The 24,181-nt window shown below is 33.9% G+C and overlaps 1 protein-coding gene across 1 annotated transcript in view; it reads left to right on the forward strand.

Moving 5' to 3' along the window:
• The window catches only part of MMP16 (matrix metallopeptidase 16), a 348,577-nt gene that overhangs the window by 234,484 nt on the left and 89,912 nt on the right, over positions 1-24,181 (forward strand). The window contains exons 5-6 of the mRNA XM_029222957.1: positions 1,493-1,654; positions 3,596-3,807. Coding sequence (XP_029078790.1) covers positions 1,493-1,654; positions 3,596-3,807 — 374 coding nt within the window. The remainder of the gene's footprint in view (positions 1-1,492; positions 1,655-3,595; positions 3,808-24,181) is intronic.

Here is a 24,181-nt window from a genome sequence, read left to right on the forward strand (position 1 = left end):
ACAGTTCCTACATCTCTTATTAAATGACTCCCTCCTTCCTTCTGTTTTTTATCTCTGCCTGTGACTAGCACATGCTTACTTGATGATCCCTGATAGCATGTTTCATTGTTTGTTTTTTTTAACCCAAAGTGTCATCTTAAAAAAAATTCTGTTCTCCAGTATCTCTGAACTCCTGTGCCTTTTTATTCTCCACTGTCTGACGTTGTGAAATTCCACTCTCTGTCCTTACTTCCTCAAATCATTATAATTCCTTCTCTAAAAACAAACTTGTTCTGCATTTCCCAACAATGCAGAATGTGGAACTATCTTGCAGGCAGTAAAAAAATAACAAAAATTTAAGCAAAGACAGTTACCGGAAGTTGTCCTTTCTCCCACTATACATTTTTCCCTATATGCACCCTATAATTTCACTCCCTGTTTTGTCCTTAAGTCATGTTCTTTAATTCCTTTAAATGCATTCTTAAGGTAATAATAATCTCTTATATTTGATATTTTGTGATAATGATTTCTAATTTTAGGCTCTTTCTTCTCTTTGTATCTGTCACCACAGAAGAATAACAGCCCCAACTCATTGATGCTCATGTGGTTCGACTAAATTTTTGGAATTTACAAAGATACATGGAGGACTGGCTCTTTTCCTCAGGAGCTGAGTTATGATGATCCAGGAGTGGACAACATGTAGAGGCCATTAGCAGGGGCTTGACTGAACAAAGTCAGACAAAGAATCTCTGAGAGTTTGCACTAAATAGATTTACTGTGCACGTTTACTACTAGTGGAAGAGATTTTTTTTAATTTTCAGTGAGAAACAGAACCTCTAAGATAAATACATTTTGTTCAGATTATGTATGAATTGATTAGAATTTGTATTTACAGAGCTAAGACTAGATTCCTAGTTTTCATGACTGCTAGCCTATGACTTTTATTTTACATTATTATAGGCTACTAAGAAAGAGAAGCCTTTGTCTAGGAGTTATAATAACCTAAGTTCTTGTCACAGCTCTGTAAATACAAAGATTTGCTATTCTTGACAAGATTTGTCACTTCTATGCCATAATTTACTCATCTGTGTAAAAGGAGGGATTGTAACTACCCTATATTTTTTGCTGAATTCTTAGAATTATGTTCACTATGAAGGTTACATAAGTGAGATATAGTATATTACATGCTTTCTAATTGGAAGAATATTTCAACAGCAGTAGTACCAATTTCTGATGCTAATGTTCTTTCTTCAACTTTTATCCTTTATTCTTCTCTTTCAGTTTCTAAATTTCTGTGACTTCACTATCATCACCTCCTCACCACCAACCCCCCTTTTTAAAATCACATATTGGATTTTGCCCATAGATAATCCAATGATAAAATCACATTGATAGTTGAAATAAAAAGTTCCCCTTATTTTTCTTGGGTAAAATTTTGATAACACCAATTGTCCTTGTCAATTCTATACTTGGATATTAGTTATAATAGTGTCTTTTCTTCTCATTTGCACAGGAAATGACTTATTTCTTGTAGCGGTTCATGAACTGGGACATGCTCTGGGACTGGAGCATTCCAATGACCCCACTGCCATCATGGCTCCATTTTACCAGTACATGGAAACTGACAACTTCAAACTACCTAATGATGATTTGCAGGGCATCCAGAAAATATATGGTAGGTTACCACTGATTCTATTTGGTTAACCCTATAGTGAAGTGCAGAATTTTTGCTCTGTTTTCTTTGTTGAGATAGATGCTCTAAGTATATTAGAGAGATAAATACTGAAAAAAAAATCTGGTCTATTGATAAAAGTCTTCTATCAATCAAGTTTGGTTGGCAACAATCCCAGATATCTTAATATGCAGATAATGGGAAAGTCTAGGCACTGATAAACTTACTGAGTTTAATTGAAACCTGAAATTATAGTAAAGGTCAGTTAAGCTTTAGTATTTAAAATTCCGGTAAAAATGTAATAAATGAATATAACCAGTAAAAACAATGAGTCATAGAAGACTTTCATATAAGATACTGAGACTTTGGTGAAAGCTGACAGATTGATTCTCAGTTTATGATATTTGATGTTTGATAGATGCTAGGCAAATCACTTTGGAAAATGCTGAAAATACTCTTGAGTGATGGATGTAACAAAATGAACTCAAAAACATGTAATTATTGACTAAGAGGTAAAAGGTAACAAATGGCTAAGTTTACTAACACATAATTCACAATAAATTTCTAGTAGAGTAAAATAATTTTAATTTATGGGGTTCAGTCAATGATTGCAAGGTAAGACAAAAGGAAGAAACACTATTACATATATTTACTATAATCCTAACTCCCTCAATAGGACCATTGACCTTTATAAAGACATTTATTTCACACAAAATTGTTAAGAACTTGACATGTATTATTAACATATAGAGAATATGCTTTACTAAATTAATGAAGTGAAGCTTTCATTTTACAATACAAAAACAAATGTGTGCTGTCTGTAATATTCAGTACTCAGAAGATGTCATTTGCATTTTTAAATATCATAGTTTAAGTTCACTAATCTGTTTTGCATTCATGAATTTTTCAAGTTCAATGTCTCAGTGGTGACCATTCTCTCAAGATTAACATTAGTTTTGGAAAAAAAGGTCAACTTTTGTGCTGCTCTTTATTTGGGGGATACTGAGAAAAGAGAAATGTCCGGGACTCAAAACTAAATAGCTCATATGTTGAATGAGCTAGCCAATGCCTATGTGTGTGTCATCAGAAATTCTGCCAAAGTAGTTAACTGAAAGGAGGCTCTTTCTCATGACCTCATGAATTAGTAGTCTAGACTGAAGGTCTGCAAAAGAGTATTCTTTCCATATCTAAATAATAAGTGTGAACAGCTCTGTATTTCTTTTTAAAAACATAAATCCCTTGAGAAATGATGCTTTACATCTGTACCAAATTACATCTATAAACTTTGGCTCGATTTAGAAACCTCTTTTTAGAAATACTTCTTTACATTAATATTTTATTAGTGGTGTTTTAATCAATAGGTGTTTTAGATTCAGTATTCAAATGAAACACTCTTCTAGCAATCTGTGAAAACATTTCATTAGAAGAAAATAATGAAAGTCAGGAAAAGTTGATAAAATACAGTTAGATACATAGGGATAGAATAAACTTTGATTTGTTAATGAGCTATTAACAATATTAGAAATATTTGCCTAGAATCGTCTATCAAAATCTAGGATTAACTTTGGTGCAGCTTACATGCATGGTTCCAGTATCCATTTTAATTTATTTATAATTAATACACCACCTACTTCCAAAAAATGATTTGAAAACAGACTTTCCAATAAGGGCTGTGGTGAAGCTATTTTAAAAATCATTAAAAATTAACAAAGAAGGCCTAGTTACTTGGATCCAGAATTCAGCACAATAAAGACAGTTTCCGATAGACTTGGCAATGGTTTGTTGGGTAAGATGGTTTGTTTTTTCAGGAAGTATACAATCTTAAAGACCTCTTAGCTTGCTTAGTCTGAACCCTCCACTGATAAGTGATTGTCCTATGTAGCATATTTTCCAGCACTATTCCAGTTTTAAGTGAGCCAAGTGCTGTCCTCATATTTTCAAAAGGTCCACCTGACAAGATTCCTCCACCAACAAGACCTCTACCGACAGTGCCCCCACACCGCTCTAATCCTCCAGCTGACCCAAGGAAGAATGACCGGCCCAAACCTCCCCGGCCTCCCACTGGCAGACCTTCCTATCCTGGAGCCAAACCCAACATCTGTGATGGGAACTTTAACACTCTAGCTATTCTTCGCCGTGAGATGTTTGTTTTCAAGGTAGGAAGCTGTGATTTTTTTTTTTTAACGGTAGATCAAGTGTCTACAGTGTCGTTTTAGAAAACAAGTTCTCATTCATTCTAACACCACCTTCCCAGACCTCTCACAGTTAGAAGTTTCAAAAAAAATATCTTAAAATAAAATGCACAAATGGGCTTAAATGTCTAGCAGAAAATTGTTGTAACATTCTATTTTGGGAATGCATTTATGTCAGCAAAAGCTAAAATGCCTAGAAATGTGAGGCTAAAAAGTGCTGCATGCTATGAACAGATAAAAAAGCATAATTTAAATCATGAATAGGAACTAATAGGGATGATTTGCTTGGGAGCTTAGCCACTTCCAGGCATACTGCAGCTACTCTATCTTTGGTTTGCACATCTTTATGAGATCCTTATAATTTCACTAGACAGTTAAAGCATTTTTTTTTAAGAGGAGTATTGATCATTTTGTTCAGAGTCTACTGGTAGCCATTTACGTTAAATCTCCTCTATGAGACCATCACTTTGATTTTACATATACATTTTGTTGTTTTATTTAGGCACGCATTTATAGCTATCTAATTTACATTGTTTTTTAAAAGGTTACAAGCTAAAACTAATTTTACATTTTGCTAAATGTGCTTTTCAGTGACGTTGAGTTCTCCAACAATAACACTAAAAAACAGTGTATCAAAATAAATTATATATACTAAAAAGTGAATGTAATGTAATACTGAAAAATATTTTCCCCTCAATGTTTATAAACCAATCTTAAAGATTAATGAAAACTGTAAGATTTATGTTGGCATTAGGGCACTAAAATAGCTACATTTTACCAATACCATCCATTTAAAAATAAAATAATGTGCTCTCTTTTTCATTAGACATGGATCAATAAATATTGAAATATTGCCCTACTTATCCTATTATCTACCAGAGGCCATACTTTGAAAGTATAGATATTATATAAATTTTAATAGGCAAAGTACTATATTGGAAATTAAGATTTGGATTTAATATAATATGCACAAGAGCATCATACTTTCCTGGAAAAAAATCAATGGTTTTCTTCAAACACATGAATAGATTTTTGAATTTTATAAATGCCCTGCAATGCTTAGTTAGATATCTCCCCTTTAATTTAAGTAGATTAATAAGTTTAGATTCAAGGAGTAAAGAAAAAAAGCTTACTATATATATGTGTATATCTCTATATATACATATATAGAGATATACACATATATTCATACTCATTGTGGCTAAGCCCACAGCAACTAGTTGAAATGAACACAAAATGCATTAATTTGTTTATTCTACAAGACACCAAATGACAATTGAAAGATTTTTTTTTTCACTGTTTTGGCTGAATTTCCACATCCAAGCTTTATACCTTGATATGCTGATATCACCAAAGTGGTGTCAACTTTATCTGAGAATAAGATATGAAATTGACTCTGGGTACATTCATTTCATTCTTCTTGTCTGTCTAATTAGATTGCCGATCTCAGAAGAGACCAGTATCTTCATGTCTAATGATCATTTTTACCAACTTTTTGCTCTGCACATTGTGGGAGATTAGTGAGTGCTCTGATTGACAAAATGAGATCCTGTGATGGCTGGTTCTTGGAATCAGGAATGAGTAACAAGCACACAGACCAATTCTCAAATAAAATACAGTGGCCACTATTTTCAATGTCAAAGCAAGTGTATAAAGAAACATGAGTAAGGCCTGCTTCTCTAAACTCTCATGGCACCTTGGATTCCTTAATCAAAACTCTCTGCAGGACAGAGTTCCTAAACTCTGTCTGCATTTAATTTCTTTGTTTCACTAGCCCCTCCTCTCTTTCTGAGAATAGGCTCTGTAGAAGATATCTTCTGTATAATTTTTGTACTCATCTCCTCTTTCATATAATGAGTGTGTATGCCCAGGGTAGTTTACCAGGTCCCCAGGGTGTATGAATAGAAAGTAACACCCCATTCTTTATGGAGCTCATACTCCAGGAGTGAAGACAAACATAAACCTAAGTACTTTTAAGATACAGGAGGAAACAACATGAAGAGAAAGAACTGAAGTCCAGTTTAGTAGGTCAAAACAACTTGACTGAGAAAAGGCTTATGCTGAATTTTGAGAGAGACACTTCTTAGGCACATTAAAAAGATTGGTATTTGACGTAGTAAAATGTTGATGTACTGCGGGAGAGAAGATAGACATATTAACTCTAGTGCAAAGTGATAAATGTTATAAATCAGAAATATACAAGATTTGATCAAAGGGAAAACAGGATGATTGAGTGACACCTGCTCCTGGTTAATAGCTACGTGGATTGGGTAACTAATATGTACCTGAATGTAAGCTAGGCACTTTACATTGATAATTTCTAAACCTTATAATAACACTGCAAGATGAATAGTATTCTCTGTTTTACAAATGTGAAAACTGAAAATCAGAAAAGTTAAGTAGTCAGTAGTTGAATACAGGTCTACTTGATTCCAAAAATCTATGTCTTCCACCTTAAGTTTTACTAACTGAAAGAGGTAGAGAAAGCTTCAAAAGAAAGGTGGACTTTAAGATATATTTTAAAATAGTAAATATTCAAGAAATATTTATTAAACTCATGTTGTGAGGCTCTGTTTTAGGCACTGGCAGTGTAGCAGTTAAAACACACACACACACACACACACACACACACACAAACTACAGGCTAGACCTTAGTTTCTTGGAGCTTACATTCTAAGTTTTCAGAGTGGACGTGTGGTTGAAGGTGCTTCACACAGAGGTTCTGCACCTGCCATGGAAAGCTGTGGGAGAGCATCCACATTGATTGAGCCCCCCAAATCTTGCTTTTCTCTGTTAATGACTGCTGGCATTTTAACTTCTCTCTCTATACCTACATGGTCTAGACTACCTTCACCTCTAAATTAACGTCATTTTCCCCATACCTGATCTTCTGCCTGAAGTTACTCTCTGTCAGTCTGTCTTGTGCACACCTACGTTTAAATGTTCCTTCAATATGATCACCATTAGTTTTCATAGTTTGTTCCTTTATGGCTATCCCTTCAAGTACATTTTAAGATCACCCACTCTTTGATCACACTTTTAGTAATATAACAATTTTCTACTTTTCTTCATTACTAATTCTTTATGCAAATTGGAAACCTCTTTATCTCCTCAACCCTTAACCACCACACTCATTTCACATTAGTTTTACTACATCACAGAGGCAGAGGCCTCTCTGCCAGCCTCTGCTTATCCATAACTTCCATTCTCAACATCTTCCACATGTCCCAACCTCTCTAACTATTCTTCAACCCCAAATCTCTTTCTAGTGATTTTTATATTTATTCTCTACATCCAATTAGCATGCTTTTTATTTCTATATTCTCTATTTCTCATTTTAATGTGCTTCTTCACTAGATTATAAACTTCAGAGTAGGGGTTGGTTCGTATGGACTTTGTGGTGCTCGAGCAAATGAATAGGGATCTCAGTATAATATGCATTTAATGAAACTATAGCTATATCATGTTTATACAACAGTAATCAACCAATAGGACATTATTGAAAGTATTTCATTCTGGTAGTTCATTATTCCTTGCCCAAGATCTCCATGAGTATTATTTACTTCAATTCTATATGTATGATTTTTAAGTAAAAAAATATAGATATAAATAAAAGGTAATATCATCAGGTAATTTTGTTTTCTAATTGGAAGGAGACTTTTTTTTTAATAGGGGTTTCAGCATAAATCTTTGGGTAGCAATCATCTTCTTAGGGGATTTGATATACATTGAGCTTCCCAGGCACTCATTTATTTATAGTGACTTCACCTGGATATACTTTCTATATGGGAATATAAATAAATTATATATATACAATATATTTTATATATTATATATAAATGTATATTTTTATATAATATATGATTATAAACACCATTTTCATATATTATTTATTTATGCATGAGAAAGTTAAGCTTTCCATGCAGCTTCATAATCTTTGGGGAAAGTAAAAACCTAAAGAGAGAAAATGAAAATCAAAAAAAATTGCCAAGGAACAGAGAAACAAAATAGCAATAACAGAAGAAGCTCTGCCCTTACTTTATAGAAGGTGATTTTTAAGAGTGTTCCCTGAAGAGTGTAAGCTGCTGTTGTGACTGGGTTCACAACAATAACAAAATCTGATTGTTCAAATGAATACTCTCAAAGTTCCTTTGGACAAGATAAAAACATTGAATATTTAGTTATTGTGGTATGAAAGAGAATGGAAAGCAGAATTAGTCAACCTTGTAGAGGATATGTTTCAGTACACTGTATATTGTTACGTATGGAAGAATGCAGTGTTAAATATATACATTCTTCTTAAAGCTGAGGACAGTAAGAAAAACTATAAACAGCACCTAAAGTTCTTAGAGCTCAGAAAAAAATAAAAAAGAAAAGAAAAAGGATGATTCCATTGGGCTACTGACTAGTTCTTTACGTCAAAGGGAACAAGCAAAAGCCAGTGCTTTAAACTAGAACTAGAAAGGATAGTGTTAAGAGGCAAAGGTGAAAGCTGTATGGAAGAGCATTCAAGGAAGTACAGTAAAGGGTCTTCACAATTAATATAGAAAACCAAGCTCACAGCTCTGAGTAAAGAAAGCATTTCATCATTTATCCAAACAAAAGGAAAAGAAAAGGAAGGAAAAAAACCAGAAATCATTTGGTTCCTTTTACTTTGTCAAATTTTTGTCTGTTCATTTGTCACAAAATGATTTGTTCTTAAATATGACCAGCTTCATTTACAACCACCTACTGAAGAATCATAGTTATCATTATTTCCATAGAAACAGATATATTAACACTAGTTAACTGAAAGTACATTTAACCAAGTCTAGTAAGTACAAAGTATGATCCAATTTCATTTGCAATATAGTTTTGTTTCATAAAAGAAAAGATGTTATATGAGAGAGTGAGAAGAAAGATACTTGTTCAAAGAGAAAAATTATATTTCCATAATGTTGATTTGTGACTAAACTCCTTTCAATTGATCAGAATTGAACTTTGTGACTCTTCTATTCAGTAGCTTATAATCTCTTGGTATTTAATGTCAATTCGTTTCTTATTCTATGCTACACATCTCCCATGGAGCAATATTTGCTCCTTTCATTCATTTTTATTTTATTTTAAAATGTTTCTTCCTTTGTTGAATATTCCTCTGTTTCAACTTTATTGTCCTTGAAATCTGGAACTGTGTCTTTCTCACATCACTTGTATAACTATATCACATTACTCACACAGAATATTTCTTCAATTTTTCAAGTGTATATTTTGCCTTTTCTGTATGTATGCCATTGAACTTTTGGAATTAAAAGTTGAAAATATGATTTTTCCTTTAAAATGCTTAAATTTTGTCAGGGAAAGGACAACGTGTAATTATCAATCAGAAATGGTTCCTTTAAATTGAAGCCCACAAAACAGAGAACAATAATGGCCCTTTACACTTAAGAGAATATTGGCTTAAGCCTGGGAATAATAAGATAATAGAAATAACTGTGGCGTCCAGGTGGTAATTTACCAATAAGCAGTGTGATCCAGAATAAGAAGAAAACCCAAATGTCAAAATCACTGAATATCCTTGGTCAGCTTTGAAATATCCAATATACAGACCTATAGGCTCAGAGAAGTGAGGAGAGGAAGCACTTGAGAGTTGCATACTAAGGTTCCTACTTGACCTCTCCACTCAGATGCCAAATTCAACATACTTAAACTTGAGCTACTGATCTTCCTTCATGAACCTACTCCCCTGCTTCTCTTTTTCCATTCAAAATAAGGGTAACTCCATCGTCCCATTTATTTAGTAAATAAAACCTAAGGATAAAGCCAAATCCTGTTGGCACCCACTTTTCTCCCCTTCCACTGCTACAGTCCTAGCCAAAGGTACCATCACATCTCACCTTCATATTGGAATATCCTCCACATTCGTTCCCTTGTTTCCTCCCTTGCCCCATCCTTCCAGCCTATTGTCAGTTCTGCATGCAGAATGATCCTGTAAAATCATGCATCAGATCATATAACCGCACTGTCTAAAACACTTCAATGTCTGCCAAGGTTCCTATCAAACAATCCCACTTCTTGGTATGTATCCAAATGGGGTGGGGAACACTATCTCAAAGAGGTATCTGCACTCCCATGTTCGTTACAGAATTATTCACAGTAGCCAAGGTATGGAAACAAGATAAGTTTCAACAAGATGAGTAGATAAAGAAAGTGTGATGTATATATATACATATATATACAATGGTATATTATTCACCTTAAAAGAAGAAGGAAATTCTGCCATTTGTGAGGCTATGGATGAATTTAGAGAACATTATGCTTAGGGAAATAAGCCAGACACAAAAAGACAAATATTGCATTATCTCGCTTATATGTAGAATGTGAAAAAGTTAGACTCATAGTAACAGAGAGTAGAATAGTGGTTACCAGGGGCTGAGGGGTGGAGAAATGGGGGATGTTTGTCAAAAGGTAAAACTTTCATTTATAAGATGTATTTCAGTTATAAGATGGAGTAGCATGGTGACTATAGTTAATAATGCATCATTTACTTGAAATTAGCTAAGAGGGTAAATCTCAAGTGTTCTCACCACAAACACACACACACACACACACACACACATACATACACAGATTGATAACTATGTGAGGTGATGGATATGCTTATTAGTTTGATTGTAGGTAATCATTTCACAATGTATACTTATATCAAATCATCAACTTGTGCACTTTAAATATATACAATATTTATTTGTCAATAGTACCACAATAAAGTTGGGGGAAAAAAAAAACAAATTTATTTCAGGTGCCCACAAGGCTCCATGATCAGCCCCTTTCACTTTCCCCTCTGATATCACCTCCATTTTCTTGTTCCAATCACTTTTACTCACTCAATTCCAGGCACACCCGTCTCCCTTCTGTTCCTTGAATTTGCCAGGCTTTTTTGTCTTTGCAGGTCTTTCCCTACCAAATACCAAATATTCACATTATCTTCTAGATTTTTGCTGCTATTTGTAAAAGTCAGAAGACTATCTCCAACCTCTAGTACTGTCCAAACTGTCTGTTGTTACATAGGTCCACATGGGGCTAGATATATGAAAGGGAACAATATTTGTAGAAATTCAGAAATGTTTATTGTGAGTTATATAAATTTTGTGCCATTTTTGTGACCCCAAAGAATTGATTTGTCTTTTACAGTTGGATGAATTCTCTCCCAGCTCTCAACTTAATGATTCACTCATTCCCATTGCACAGTGGTGTGTCATTGTTTACATCAGTATAGGATAATACTTAAAATCCTATCTCTAGACATTACAGATAAACTTGGAGTCAGATCCTTCTTGTCATAGGCTCCAAGCAAGGACTGTATCTACTCCTCTATTTATTGCTGAATTGCACAGTGCTCTGAACATAGTAGACAGTAAATATTTGTTAAATAACTTGCATTCCACAATAGCTAATAAATTCCACCATAGGTTTGTAGTAAGTTCAGGAAATGGTAGCTATTATGTAGCAAGACAGACTTGACATTTTGAATTACTCGTTATATTCATTAACTCAAATCCCCATGTTATTTGAAATTATCTTAAAAAGTAACTTTTAGCTGAATAAAGATCACAAAAAATGGCTCTAATTCTTAAGATATAAGGGAAAGGAATGGAAGACTTTTTTATTGTTGTTGTTTATATCATGACTCCATAAAATGATTAAAAATATTTTGTTAGCAGAGTATTCAAAAAGTATTTTACAAACAAAGAAACAAAAATACTTAGAGAAATTGCACAGAACAGAATAATCTAAAATTACTCTGTGTCAGAGCTTAATTCTGTACTTCCAGGAAGTATTACTTGATAATATTAATAGTACTTTGTAACTGGGGCTAGACTCACATTAGAACAAAGTGAGAAATTGCCAACACAGTATAGGCAGAGAATTAAATAAAATTTCCCTGCACCACAAAATCATAGTATTTCAAATATTTTAGGTAAACATTTTAGGAAGCAGTTGGAATTATGTGTAATACTGCATTTTAATGTCAATATTAATTTTTTCAAAATACTTGTATTTAATTATGATTTAAAATTTACTCCTTGAAACATTTAAATTTTTTAATTGACATTTCTGACTGCTTAAGCTGTTGTAGCACATATATAAGAATTCAGTAGAATGGATTCATAGTCACCTGGGTTTCCAATTTCTTCTCTAGGCACTTTATTTTGGGGTAACCATAAACATTTTAAGCACATATTTGGATACTTGTTTTAGATTCAATAAAACCATTTTTATTAATATAAAACAGAACATTTAAAAATATATATAGTGCATATTTTGGAGACTAAAATATGTTTTATCATGCACATTTTATTTTGTTATTAATTTATAGTATGATTAGGGCGATCCTATATAGCCATGCAAAAATGTTTTTTGAAAGTATATTGTGAGCTAATTGAAAAACCATTTCACTCCATAGCAATATGATTCTTCCTATTCTACAATTATTGATCTAAATATTTTCAGTGTCAAAGATATATATTTTCTTGTTCCATGTTTGTCATAATCTATAACTTTATATTGAGAGTTTTACAAAGAAAGTTCCCATATTCACCATACATGGTTCAAATCACTTTAACCTTAACGTACGTTTAGTTCAAGATTTATACTGCACATGAAAGTTGGGTTTATTTTTAATTTTAGAAGTTATGAAAACAGCACTTCTCCCAATTTTTTCCTTCATATTTGGCATTTGTGACTATACAACTTTTGACCTCATATTTCTGTAAAGCAAAAATGAAACTTTATTCTTTCCATTCCCTTTTTAAACTTTCAGTTAGCAGTATTGTGATTATCAGTTTGCTTTGTGGGTTATGTGAAGTAATTTAAACATTGAGTCAGCACTTCAAAATTTCTTAAAACACCTGTTTATTTTATCTTTTGCAAGACAGTCTTAACATGTATAAATATCTAAGACAAAGTGGAGTGCAAAGCTCTCATTATTTGTAAATTATGTAACAATCTACTTGAAAACTTCCATGAAAATCAACAGGAAAAAATTACACTACTAACAATGTTAAGAAAGATATTCTAAACCATAGTAAAAAATTGAAATATAGCCTTTCTATTAACCACTTAGAATATAATTGAAAAATAATTTTCTTGACATAAAAAAGTAACTCATAGGATTAAAATTAATTAGCAGTATCTGGCCCATACATATTTATTAAATGATTAGTGTTTTTTACTTTTAACCCTGTCTTGTCTACATTTAACTTTTATAAGGGAGGTTCTTGACTGTTTTGTTCATTCTTCTATATGTGCTTCTTATGATACTTTAAAGTTTCAGTGCATTATATTGTGTTTATTTACATAATTATGAGTAAGATTGGAAAAAAAAGATTTCAGGTTTAAGCTAGAGCATTAATATCTCTTACAATAAATAGGAAATGTGCATAGATTTCAAATTAGTAATCCCATGCATGGCAATTCATCCTGAAATAATGAAGTAAGTCTAAAATGAACAATGGTATTTATTACAGCTTTCTTGCCAATAGGAAAAGATGTTTGAAGCAACCAAAATTATTCAGTAATATGGTAGTGGTGTAGCAAATAATAGTACATCAACTCAGTGGAATGTAATGCAATGACTTAAAGGGTGAATTAAAGAGAATATATGAAACGATGAGACATGATTATAATGTAAACACAAATAAAATAGTAAAACAAAAAATTTTATGTATCATGAATTGCAGCATTTGAAATATGTGTGTTGATAAGCCATAGAAGTTATAGAAAAGTGATGTTAGACAAATCTTAAATGATGGAATTGTGAGTGGTTTTTTAAAAGTGTACTATTGTGATAATGTTGCATACACATATAATAGTTCAAAATAGAGTTGCACAACAAAATCTAGATATCTGTGAAGGCTGTAGTACATCAAATAATGGGGAAGCCATATTATTTTCAAAAATATAGGTAGCCAAAAGTTATTAAAGTATACAGTGGGAGGTGTGGGTAGGATGATAGAGTATGAAAACTCTGAGCTCACCTTCTCCCATGAGCATACCAAAATTACAACTATTTACAGAGCAACTATCAATGAGAACAACCTGAAGAAAAGATTTTCAGCAACTAAAGCTTTAAGGAAGAAACCACAACCAGATGGGTATAATGGGTGGAGACGCAATAGAGTCAAGACCTACAGCTCCAGGTAGGCAACCCCCAAATGGGTGAATAATCACAATTTCAAGGGTTCTCCACCAAGGAGCAGTGTCTGATCCCCATATTGGTCTCCATAGCCTGGGGGTCCTTCAATGGAAAGATGAGCCCCCAGAATATCTGACTTTAAAGGTAAATGTGGCTTGTGTATGAGAGAGGAAAATGGCTGTAAGAAACAGAGACTATGCACTTAAAGGATGCCCACAAAATCTCACGCACTCTGACGACGAGTGTAGAGGCAGTAATTTGAAAAGAATCTAGGGCAGACCCAAATGCTGATCTTAGAGAGTCTCCTTTAGGGGCAGGTGACAACTAGGATTCCCGCTGGAGATACAGATGCAGGCTGCAACTATTTGGGGAGCCCATTCTACTACGAGCACACTGGTGCTGACAAGCACAATTTTGGAATCCTCCCTGTAGCTCATAGGCATTCGGGGCTCACCTACCCACCTGCCAGTTGGCACAAATCCCAGAATCTCCTGAGCTGAGCAACAACAGTGTAAGGACCAAGCCCCAACTAATAGTGGGCCAAGGACTCAGCCCCACCCACTAGCAGGCTGGCTCCAGTCCTGGGCCCTACCACCTGGGCCCCCACTACCAGGACCCAGCACCACCAACCAGTGGACAGGCACCAGCCCTGAAATGCCTCAGGCCAGGCAGCCAGATGCACAGGGTACCAGTTGCTGACAGCTTCAGTATGAAGCAGAACCTGATAGCCAAATATGTTAGAGGGCAGCTCCACCTACTAATCAGCCACAGTACTTGTCCCCACTACAACAGAAGGTCTCATGAAGCCCACACAGGGGCACCCGTAGAGTATATAGCTCTGATGACCAGAGAGGAGTGTACTGTTGGGCCCCATAGCATCTCCAACATAGGGCCATTTTTCCAAGATCAGGAAATATTAACAAACTACCTAGTACATAGAAATAAAAACAGAAAATTAAGCAAAATGAGACAACAGAAGAATATGCTCCAAACAAAAGAACAAGATAAAAACAAAGAAGAACTAGGGAAAATGGAGATAAAGATTCCACCCAATAAGGAGTTTAAGATAATGATCATAAAGATGCTCAATGAGAAGACTGGATGAACACAGACATACAGAAGCTTAACAGAGTTAGAAAATATATACAAGAACCAAACAGCTGAAGAATACAATAACTGAAATAAATACCCTTGAAGGAGTCAAGTAGATTTGATGATATACAGAGGAATGGATCAGTGAACTGGAAAACAGAGTAGTGGAAATCACCCATGCTGAACAGAAAAAAGAAAAAATAAATAAATTAAAATTTTAATTAAGATTTTTTAAGGGACCTTGGGTACAATATCAAGTGTGACTAATATTCACATTATAGAGCTCCCAAAAGGAGAAGAGAGACAAAAAGAAGCAGAAAACCTATATGAAGACATAACAGCTGAAAACTTCCCTAACCTGGGAAAGGACAGAGCCATCCAGGTCCAGGAAGCACAGGGATTCCCAAACAAGATCAACTCAAAAGAGGTCCACAATAAACACATTATAATAAAAATGGCAAAAAATGCAGACAAAGAGCAAATCTTAAAAGCAACAAGGAAAAGCAATTAGTTACATACAAGAGAACTCCCATAAGACAATCAGCTGACATTTCAGCAGAGACTTTGCAGACCAGAAAGAGTGGTACAATATATTTAAAGTAATAAGAGGAAAAAGCCTACAAACAAGAATTATCTACTCAGAAATGCTATCGTTCAGATTTGAAGAAGAAATTAAGAGTTTTATAGACAAACAGAAAATGAAAGAGTTTAGCACCAAAATGATTTTACAAGAAATATTAAGTGGACTTCTCAAGGTGGAAAAGAAAAGATGACCACTAGAAATATGAAAATTAGAAAAGAAAAATCTCATGACTAAAGGCAAATATTCAGGAAAGGTAGTAGATGAAACCCACCTGCAAAGCTAGTAGGAATTTTAAAAGAAAAAGTTAGTAAAATAATCTATATTCACAATAAGTAGTTAAGGAATACACAAAATAAAAAGTTGTAAAATATAAGGTCAAAAACACTAAACCGGTTGCAGGGAGTGAAAATGAATGGTTGTTACATTGAATTCAAATGTAAAAAGATCATTAACTTAATCATGTAATGTACATATTGTTTTATACACACCTCATAGTAAGCACAAACCACAACTATATAATATATGCAAACACAAAAAAAGAGAAAGGAATCCACGCATAACACTAAAGAGAGTCATTAAATCAAAGGGAAAAGAGCTAAACAACAAGAAAGAGATTAACATACCAATAAATAATTACTGTAAATATAAATGAAGTGAATGTTCCAATCAAAAGAGTGGCTGAATGGATTAAAAAAAAAGCAAGACCCACATATATATATATATATATATATATATATATATATATATATATATATATATATATATATATATATATATATTGCCATAAGGGACTCACTTCAATTCTAACACAGACCATAAGTGAAAGAATGGAAAAAAAGTGTACCATACAAATGGAAATGAAAAGAGAGCTGGGGTAGCAATATTTATATCAGATAAAATAGACTTTACAACAAAGACTGTAACAAGAGAAAAAGAAGAACATTATATAATGATGAACAGATCAAGCAGAAGATATAATAATTGTAAATATAAAGGTACCCAATATAGGAGCACATAAATACATGCACAAGATACTAGTAAGCATAAATGGAGAAATTTACAGTAACACAATATTAGTAGAGGACTTTACTACCCCACTTATATCAATGGATAGGTCACGTAGACAGAAAATCAGTAAGGAAACAAGGGCCTTAAGTGACATATTAGACTAGATGTACTTAATACATGTACTTGATAGATATATGGAGAACATTCCATTCCAAAGCAGCAGAATACATTCTTATCAAGGGCACCAGGAATATTCTCCAGGATAGATCACATGCTAGGCCACAAAATATATCTTAATAAATTCAAGAAGATTGAAATGATATCAAGCATCCTTTCTGACCACAATTCTATGAGACTAGAAATCAACTATAGAGGAAAAAATGCAAAAAGCACAAACACATGAAGGCTAAACAATATGGCACTAAACAAACAATGGGTCACTGAAAAAAACAAGATGGATATCAAATATTATCTGGAGATAAATGAAAATGGTAACACAACTATCCAAAATCTATGGGACTCAGCAAAATCATTTCTAAGAGGGAACTTTATAGTGATAAAAGCCCATCTCAGGAAACAAGAAAAGTCTCACATAAACAACCTAATCAAAAAACTAGAAAAAGATGAACAAACAAAACTCAAAGTTAGTAGAAGGAAAGAAATAATAAACATCAAAGCAGGAATAAATAAAATAGAAACAAACAAACAAAAAACACCAGAAAAGATCAATGAAACTAAGAACTGGTTCTTTGAAAAGATAAAAAAATTTAGTAAATTTTGGCAGACCTGTCAAAGGAAAAAGAGAGATAGGTCCCAAAATAAATGAAATCAGAAATGAAAGAGAATTTTCAGCTGACACCACAGAAATACAAAGGATCATAAGAGATTACTACAAACAGTTATATGTCAATAAAATGGACAACCTGATTGATATGAATAAAATCCTAGAAATGTACAGTATCCTAAGACTAAGTCTGAAGAAATAGAGAATATGAACCGACAAATTACGAGTAATTAAACTGAACGAGAACTGAGAAAAAGAAGTTTAGGACCAGAAAGCTTTACAAGTGAATTCTACCAAACATTTAGAGAAGAATTAATACATATCCTTCTCAAACTACTCCAAAATATTCAAGAGGAAGGGATGCTTACAAAGTCGTTCTAAGAGAACAGCAACATGCTGACACCTAAACTAGACAAAGACACCACCAAAATAAAAAAAAGATAATTACTGGTCAACATCAATGAAGAATATAAATGCAAAAATCATTGACAAAATATTAGCAAACTTAATTCAACAATACATTAAAAGGACCATAAACACTAATCAAGGAGGATTTACCCAAGGATGAAAGGATAGTTCAATATATGCAAATCAATCATTGCAACACCTCACATTAACAAATTGAAAAGTAAAAATCATGTGATTATCTCAATAGATGAAGAAAACACTTATGACAAAATTCAACATCCATTTATGACCAAAATTTTCAAGAATGTGATATAGAGGGACCATACCTCAAAGTAATAAAAGCTTTATATGACAAGTCCACAGGTAACAAACACAATGGTGAAAAGCTAAAAGCATTTCCTCTAAGATAAGAAACAAGAAAAGAATGCCCACTCTCATCACTTTTATTCAACATAGTATTGGAAGTCCTAGTCACAGCAATCGGACAAAGAAAAGAACTAACAGGAATCCAAAATGGAAAGGAAGATGTAAAACTGTCACTGTTTGCAGATAACAAAATACTATAGAGCATTCTAAAGACACTGCCAAAAAATATTAGAACTCATAAATAAATTCAGTAAAGTTGTAGGAACAGTTAAGATACACAAATTTGTTGCATTTCTATACATTAAAAAGAAACTATCAGAAACAGAATTTAAGAAAACAATTTACTCTTACATTTGCATCAAAAAATAACATACCCCTGAATAATTCTAACCAAGGAGGTAAAAAGACCTTTACTCAGAAAACTGTAAGACACTGATGAAAGAAATTGATTTTGACACAAACCCACAGAAAGATACACTGTGCTCATGGATTGGAAGAATTAATGTTGCTAAAATGAACATATTACCCAAGTTAATCTACAGGTTCAATGCAATACCTATAAAAATTCCAATGACATTTTTCACAGAACTAGGAAAAATAATTCTAAAATGTATGTGTAACTACAAAAGATTTTGAATAGCCAATACAACCTTGAGAAAGAAGAACAAGACTAGAGGTTAAAGCTCCCTGATTTAAAACTATACTACAAAGCTACAGTAATCAAAATGGTATGATACTGGCACAAAAACAGACACATAGATCAATGAAACAGAATAGAGAGCCCAGAAATGAGCCCACACTTACATGATCAATTAATCTATGACCAAAAATAGCAAGAATATACAATGGGAAAAACAGCCTCTTCAATAAATGATGTTGGGAAACTGAATAACTACATTCAAAAGAATTAAACTGGACTACTTTCTCATATCATATACAAAAAAAACAAAAAACAAAAAAACAAAACCCTCAAAATGGATGAAAGACTCAAATGTAAGACCTGAAACCATACAACTCCTAGAAGGAAGCATAGGCAGTATGTTTTTGACACTGGTCTTAACAATATACATGTATATGTATATATATGTATATATATATATATATATATATATTTGGTATATCTCCTCATGCAAGGGCAACAAAAGCAAAAATAAACAAATGGAACTACATCAAACTAAAAAGCTTTTCCAGAGCAAAGGAAACTATAAACAATAAGAAAAGGCAGCCTACTGAATGGGAGAAGATATTTGCAAATGATATATATGGTAAGAGGTTAATATCCAAATATTCAATGAACTTATACAACATCAGAAAACAAACAAGCTGATTAAAAAATGAACAGAGGAACTGAATAGACATTTTTCCAAAAAAGAAATACAGATGGCCAACAGACGCAGGGAAGTATGTTCAACATCATTACTCATCAGGGAAACGGAAACCAAAACCTCAGTGAGATATCACCTTACATCTATCAGAATGGCTGTTATCGAAAGGACAAAAAATAAGTGTTGGTGAGGTTGTGCAGAAAAGGGAACGTTTATGCACTGTTTGGAGGAATGTAAATTGGTGCAGCCAATATGGAAAATAGTATAGAGGTTCTTTAAAAAATTAAAAATAGAACTACCATGTGATTCAGCATTTTACTCCTGGGTATTTAACTGAAGAAAACAAAAACACTAATTCAAAAAGACGTGCACCCCTATGTTCACTGTAGCATTATTTAAAATAGTCAAGACATGAAAGCAACCTAAGTGCTCATCAGTAGATTAATGGATAAAGATGTCATATACATATATATACACACACATATATATATATACAAAATAGATGATGTAATATATTACATAGCTGTTTAAAAGAATGAGATTTTGCCATTTGAGACAACATGGGTGGACCTAATGGATATTTTGCCAAGTGAAATAGGTCATACTGAGAAAGGCAAATATGGTATGATTTCACTTATATGTGGAATCTAAAAAGCATAACTAATGAACAAATATAACAAAACAGAAACAGGGTCATTGATACAGAGGTGAAACAGGTGGTTGCCAGATGGGCTGAGGGTGAGAGAATGAATGAAATAAGTGAGGGAGATTAAGAGGTACAAACTTCTAGTTACAAAATAAATAAATCATGGGGATAAAATGTACAGCATGGGGAATATAATCAATAATATCATAATATATTTGTATGGTGACAGATCATAACTAGACTTATCAGGGTGATCATTTTGTAATGTAGAGAAATATTGAATCACTAGGTTGAGCTTGGAGTTAATATAGTGTCAGTGAGTTATACTTCAATTTAAAAATAGTTTGAGTGGGTACTCAGAAAATAATACCTGCAACCCTATCATTTTATTTAAGTTAAAAAAATTAAAAATTAAGTATTCATTTGAATTTTTCCTTAGACTGTGAAAATGAGTATGTTCAAAATTACAGTGATAACTTTTGATAATGTGATTTAACCTGGCTAGCAAAGATGTACAATTAGATGAGGATCTTGCCCAGTATGCATTTATCATGAGTAAGAATAGTCTCTAGAAAGTCAAGCTTACTAAATATTTTGCTTACAGTTTTGCCATTTTGTAGGCACCATGGTGAGAATTTATTCAGTTTACTATAGAAGTACTTTTAAATCATGAAAAGTGACAAGGTATTTGGCAATTAATCCAGAGAGTGTTGTTAATTTATGCAATGTGACAGCTGTCAAATAGCAAGTTTGTCAGCTCAACACTGATAAATTGAATTGTAAGCTGTATAAGTCACTTACCACAAAGACTGGTACATAGCAAATGCTCCAGTAATTTCAGCAACTGCTATTAATGTTGCAATAGTAGTTGATGGTGTTGTTGCTATTATTATTATTATTGCTATTAGTGTTGTGCAAAGCACTATGGTTGACCTTAAAGAGATTGCATAGGAGTCTATGACAACACTCTTTGCTCTTAAGAATCTAACAATTGTATTCATTATTTTTTATTTTTTAAAGTTTTGAATGACTACCAATTAATAGCTAGACATTGGGAATGAAATGAAGTCCAAGCCACTCCCTTTTCTTTCCTTCAGGAAGATAATAGTCTAGCAGAGGAGATATCAGTAACTTGATGATCACAATGCCTTGTGATATACTCTAATAGGTTAATGCACAAAGTGCAGTGGGAGCACGTAGGAGGACCACAAAAAGGAAGGATTTCTTGTAGAAGATATCTAATCTGCATCTGTTTGACCAATGTAAACTTAGCCAAGCTTGGAGGTAAAAAGGTGTAAGGTGCTGTGGGCAGCTAATGAAATTTGATGACAGATACAATTGGGACTACTTCCTAAAGGATCATTAATGCCATGTTGAAAACTTGAGGCTTTGTTCTGCAGGCTAGGTTAACTGCCCAGAAGAATTGACTAGGAGTGACTAGGTAGGAAAATAATGTAGGGGACAGAGCTAATGAGAAATATTAAGTCAATGTTGGCTTCTGGGAGAAGAACTGGTAAGAGCAAGACTGAGCCCCATTAATAATAGGTGGTATTGAAGACAACTAGCAAAACAGGGATTTGATGACCAGGGCAAAAGAGCACCTCTAAGAATTGCAAACCTAGGAATAGGTGGTTGGTCACTGAATCACAGAGGGCCAGGACTGAATTTTTTTAAAAGATACCACTTGCCTCTAAATGTCATGGAGCTGAAATTATGAAGAGAATCAGAGGGTCATATGACAAGAAGATGTCCTACCTGGAATTGGATGAGAAGTACCAGGCCTTTCAAGTACCAGAATATTGAGATTTCTGTAGAAAGAAGTTACAATGTTTCTCTTTCTCTGTAAAAGTATTATTTACTGAAACTTTATTTTTTAAAAAAGGTATATTCTTTAAAAAATTTTTTTAAAATTTATTTTATTGAAGTATAGTTGATTTACAATGTTGTGTTAATTTCTGCTGTACAGCAAAGTGATCCAGTTATACATATATATACATTCTTATTCATATTCTTTTTCATTATGGTTTATCAGGATATTGAATATAGTTGCCTGTGCTATATTCAACAACGACCTTGTTGTTTATCCATTCTATATACCAGGGGTCCCCAACCCCTGGGCCGTGTATCAGCGGTCCGCGGCCTGTTAGGAACTGGGCCAAACAGCCGGAGGTGAGCGGTGGGCTAGCGAGCAAAGCTTCATCTGCTGCTCCCCATTGCTCCCATTACCACCTGAACAATCCCCCCTCCCCGGTCTGTGGAAAAATTGTCTTCCATGAAAACAGTCCTTGGTGCCAAAAAGGTTGGGGACCACTGCTATATATAATAGTTTGCATCTACTATCCCAGTCTCCCAATCCATCCCTCCTCCACCCCCACCTTGGCAACCACAAGTCTGTGAGTCTGTTTCATGGATAATTTCATTTGAGTTCACATAAAAGATACCATATGGTATTTGCCTTTCTCTTTCTGACTTACTTCACTTAGTATTATAATCTCCAGGTCCATCCATGTTGCTGCAAATGGCATTATTTCATTATTTTTTATGACTGAGTAGTATTCCATTGTATATATGTGTCACATCTTTATCCATTCATCTGTTGATGGGCATTTAGGTTGTTTTCTTGTCTTGGCTATTGTGAATAGTGCTGCTATGAATATAGGGGTGCATGTATCTCTTTGAATTATAGTTTTGTCCAGATATATGCCCAGAGGTAGGATTGCTGGATCATATGGCAACTCAATTTTTAGTTTTTTGAGGAAACTCCATACTGTTTTCCATAGTGGCTGCATCAATTTACATTCCCACCAACAGTGTAGGAGGGTCCCCTTTTCTGCACACCCTCTCCAGCATTTATTTGTAGATTTTTTTAAGACTTTTCTTATTTATTTATTTATTTGGTTGCACTGGCTGTTAATTGCAGCTTGCCTGCTCCTTAGTTGCGGCTCACCGGCTCCTTAGTTGTGGCATGCAAACTCTTACTTGTGGCATGCATGTGGGATCTAGTTCCCTGACCAGGAATTGAAACTGGGCCCCCTGCATTGGGAGTTCAGAGTCTTACCCACTGTGCCACCAGGGAAGTCCCTGTAGATATTTTTAATGATGGCCATTCTGACCGGTGTGAGGTGGTACCTCATTGTGGTTTTGATTTGCATTTCTCTAATAATTAGCGATGTTGAGCATCTTTTCATGTGCCTGTTGGCCATCTGTACATCTTATTTGGAGAAATGTTTATTTAGGTCTTCTGCCCAGTTTTCAATTGGGTTGTTTGGGTTTTTTGTTGTTGTCATTGTTGAGTTGCATGAGCTGTGTGTATATTTTGGAAATTAAGTCCTTGTCCATAACATAATTTGCAAATATTTTCTCCCAGGCCATAGTTGTCATTACATTTCATTTATGGTTTCCTTTGCTGTACAAAAGCTTGTAAGTTTGATTAGGTCCCATTTGTTTATTTTCTCTTTTATTTCTATTGCCTAGGGAGATTGACCTATGAAAACATTGGTATGTTTTACATCATATTCTTAAAATGCCCTATCAAAGGGCAGGAGGCATTTATACTGAGAACTAAGTGTGTCTATTGTTAAACCACTGTTTTTTGGCATTTAACCTAGAGAAGTTGCTGAGTCTCTGCATTCATTGGTCTGCACGGCTTTACTTATAAAGTGCAGTTATTTGTAACAGCTACTGGTCAGAACATTAAGCAAAGACTGTTTATATCCTTGATCTGAAGCTCTAAGGAGCTGATGTAAAAGCTGGCCATTTGTGAACTGCTGACACATACACTGCCTTGTTCGTAATTCTGAAGTCCTTTGAAATAGAGACAACATTTTCCAAGTTGTTCACTGCATTTGCAGTTACTATCATCAGAAAGAGAAATGCTGAAGCTTCTTGTTGATTCCTGAAAATTTCCACAATATTTGTTAAAATATATTGCTTGTGTATACCGAGTTTTCTT

The sequence above is a fragment of the Monodon monoceros genome, unplaced genomic scaffold, assembly GCF_005190385.1.
Source record: "Monodon monoceros isolate NGI ecotype Baffin Bay Population unplaced genomic scaffold, NGI_Narwhal_1 Super_Scaffold_14, whole genome shotgun sequence".
NCBI lineage: Eukaryota > Metazoa > Chordata > Mammalia > Artiodactyla > Monodontidae > Monodon > Monodon monoceros.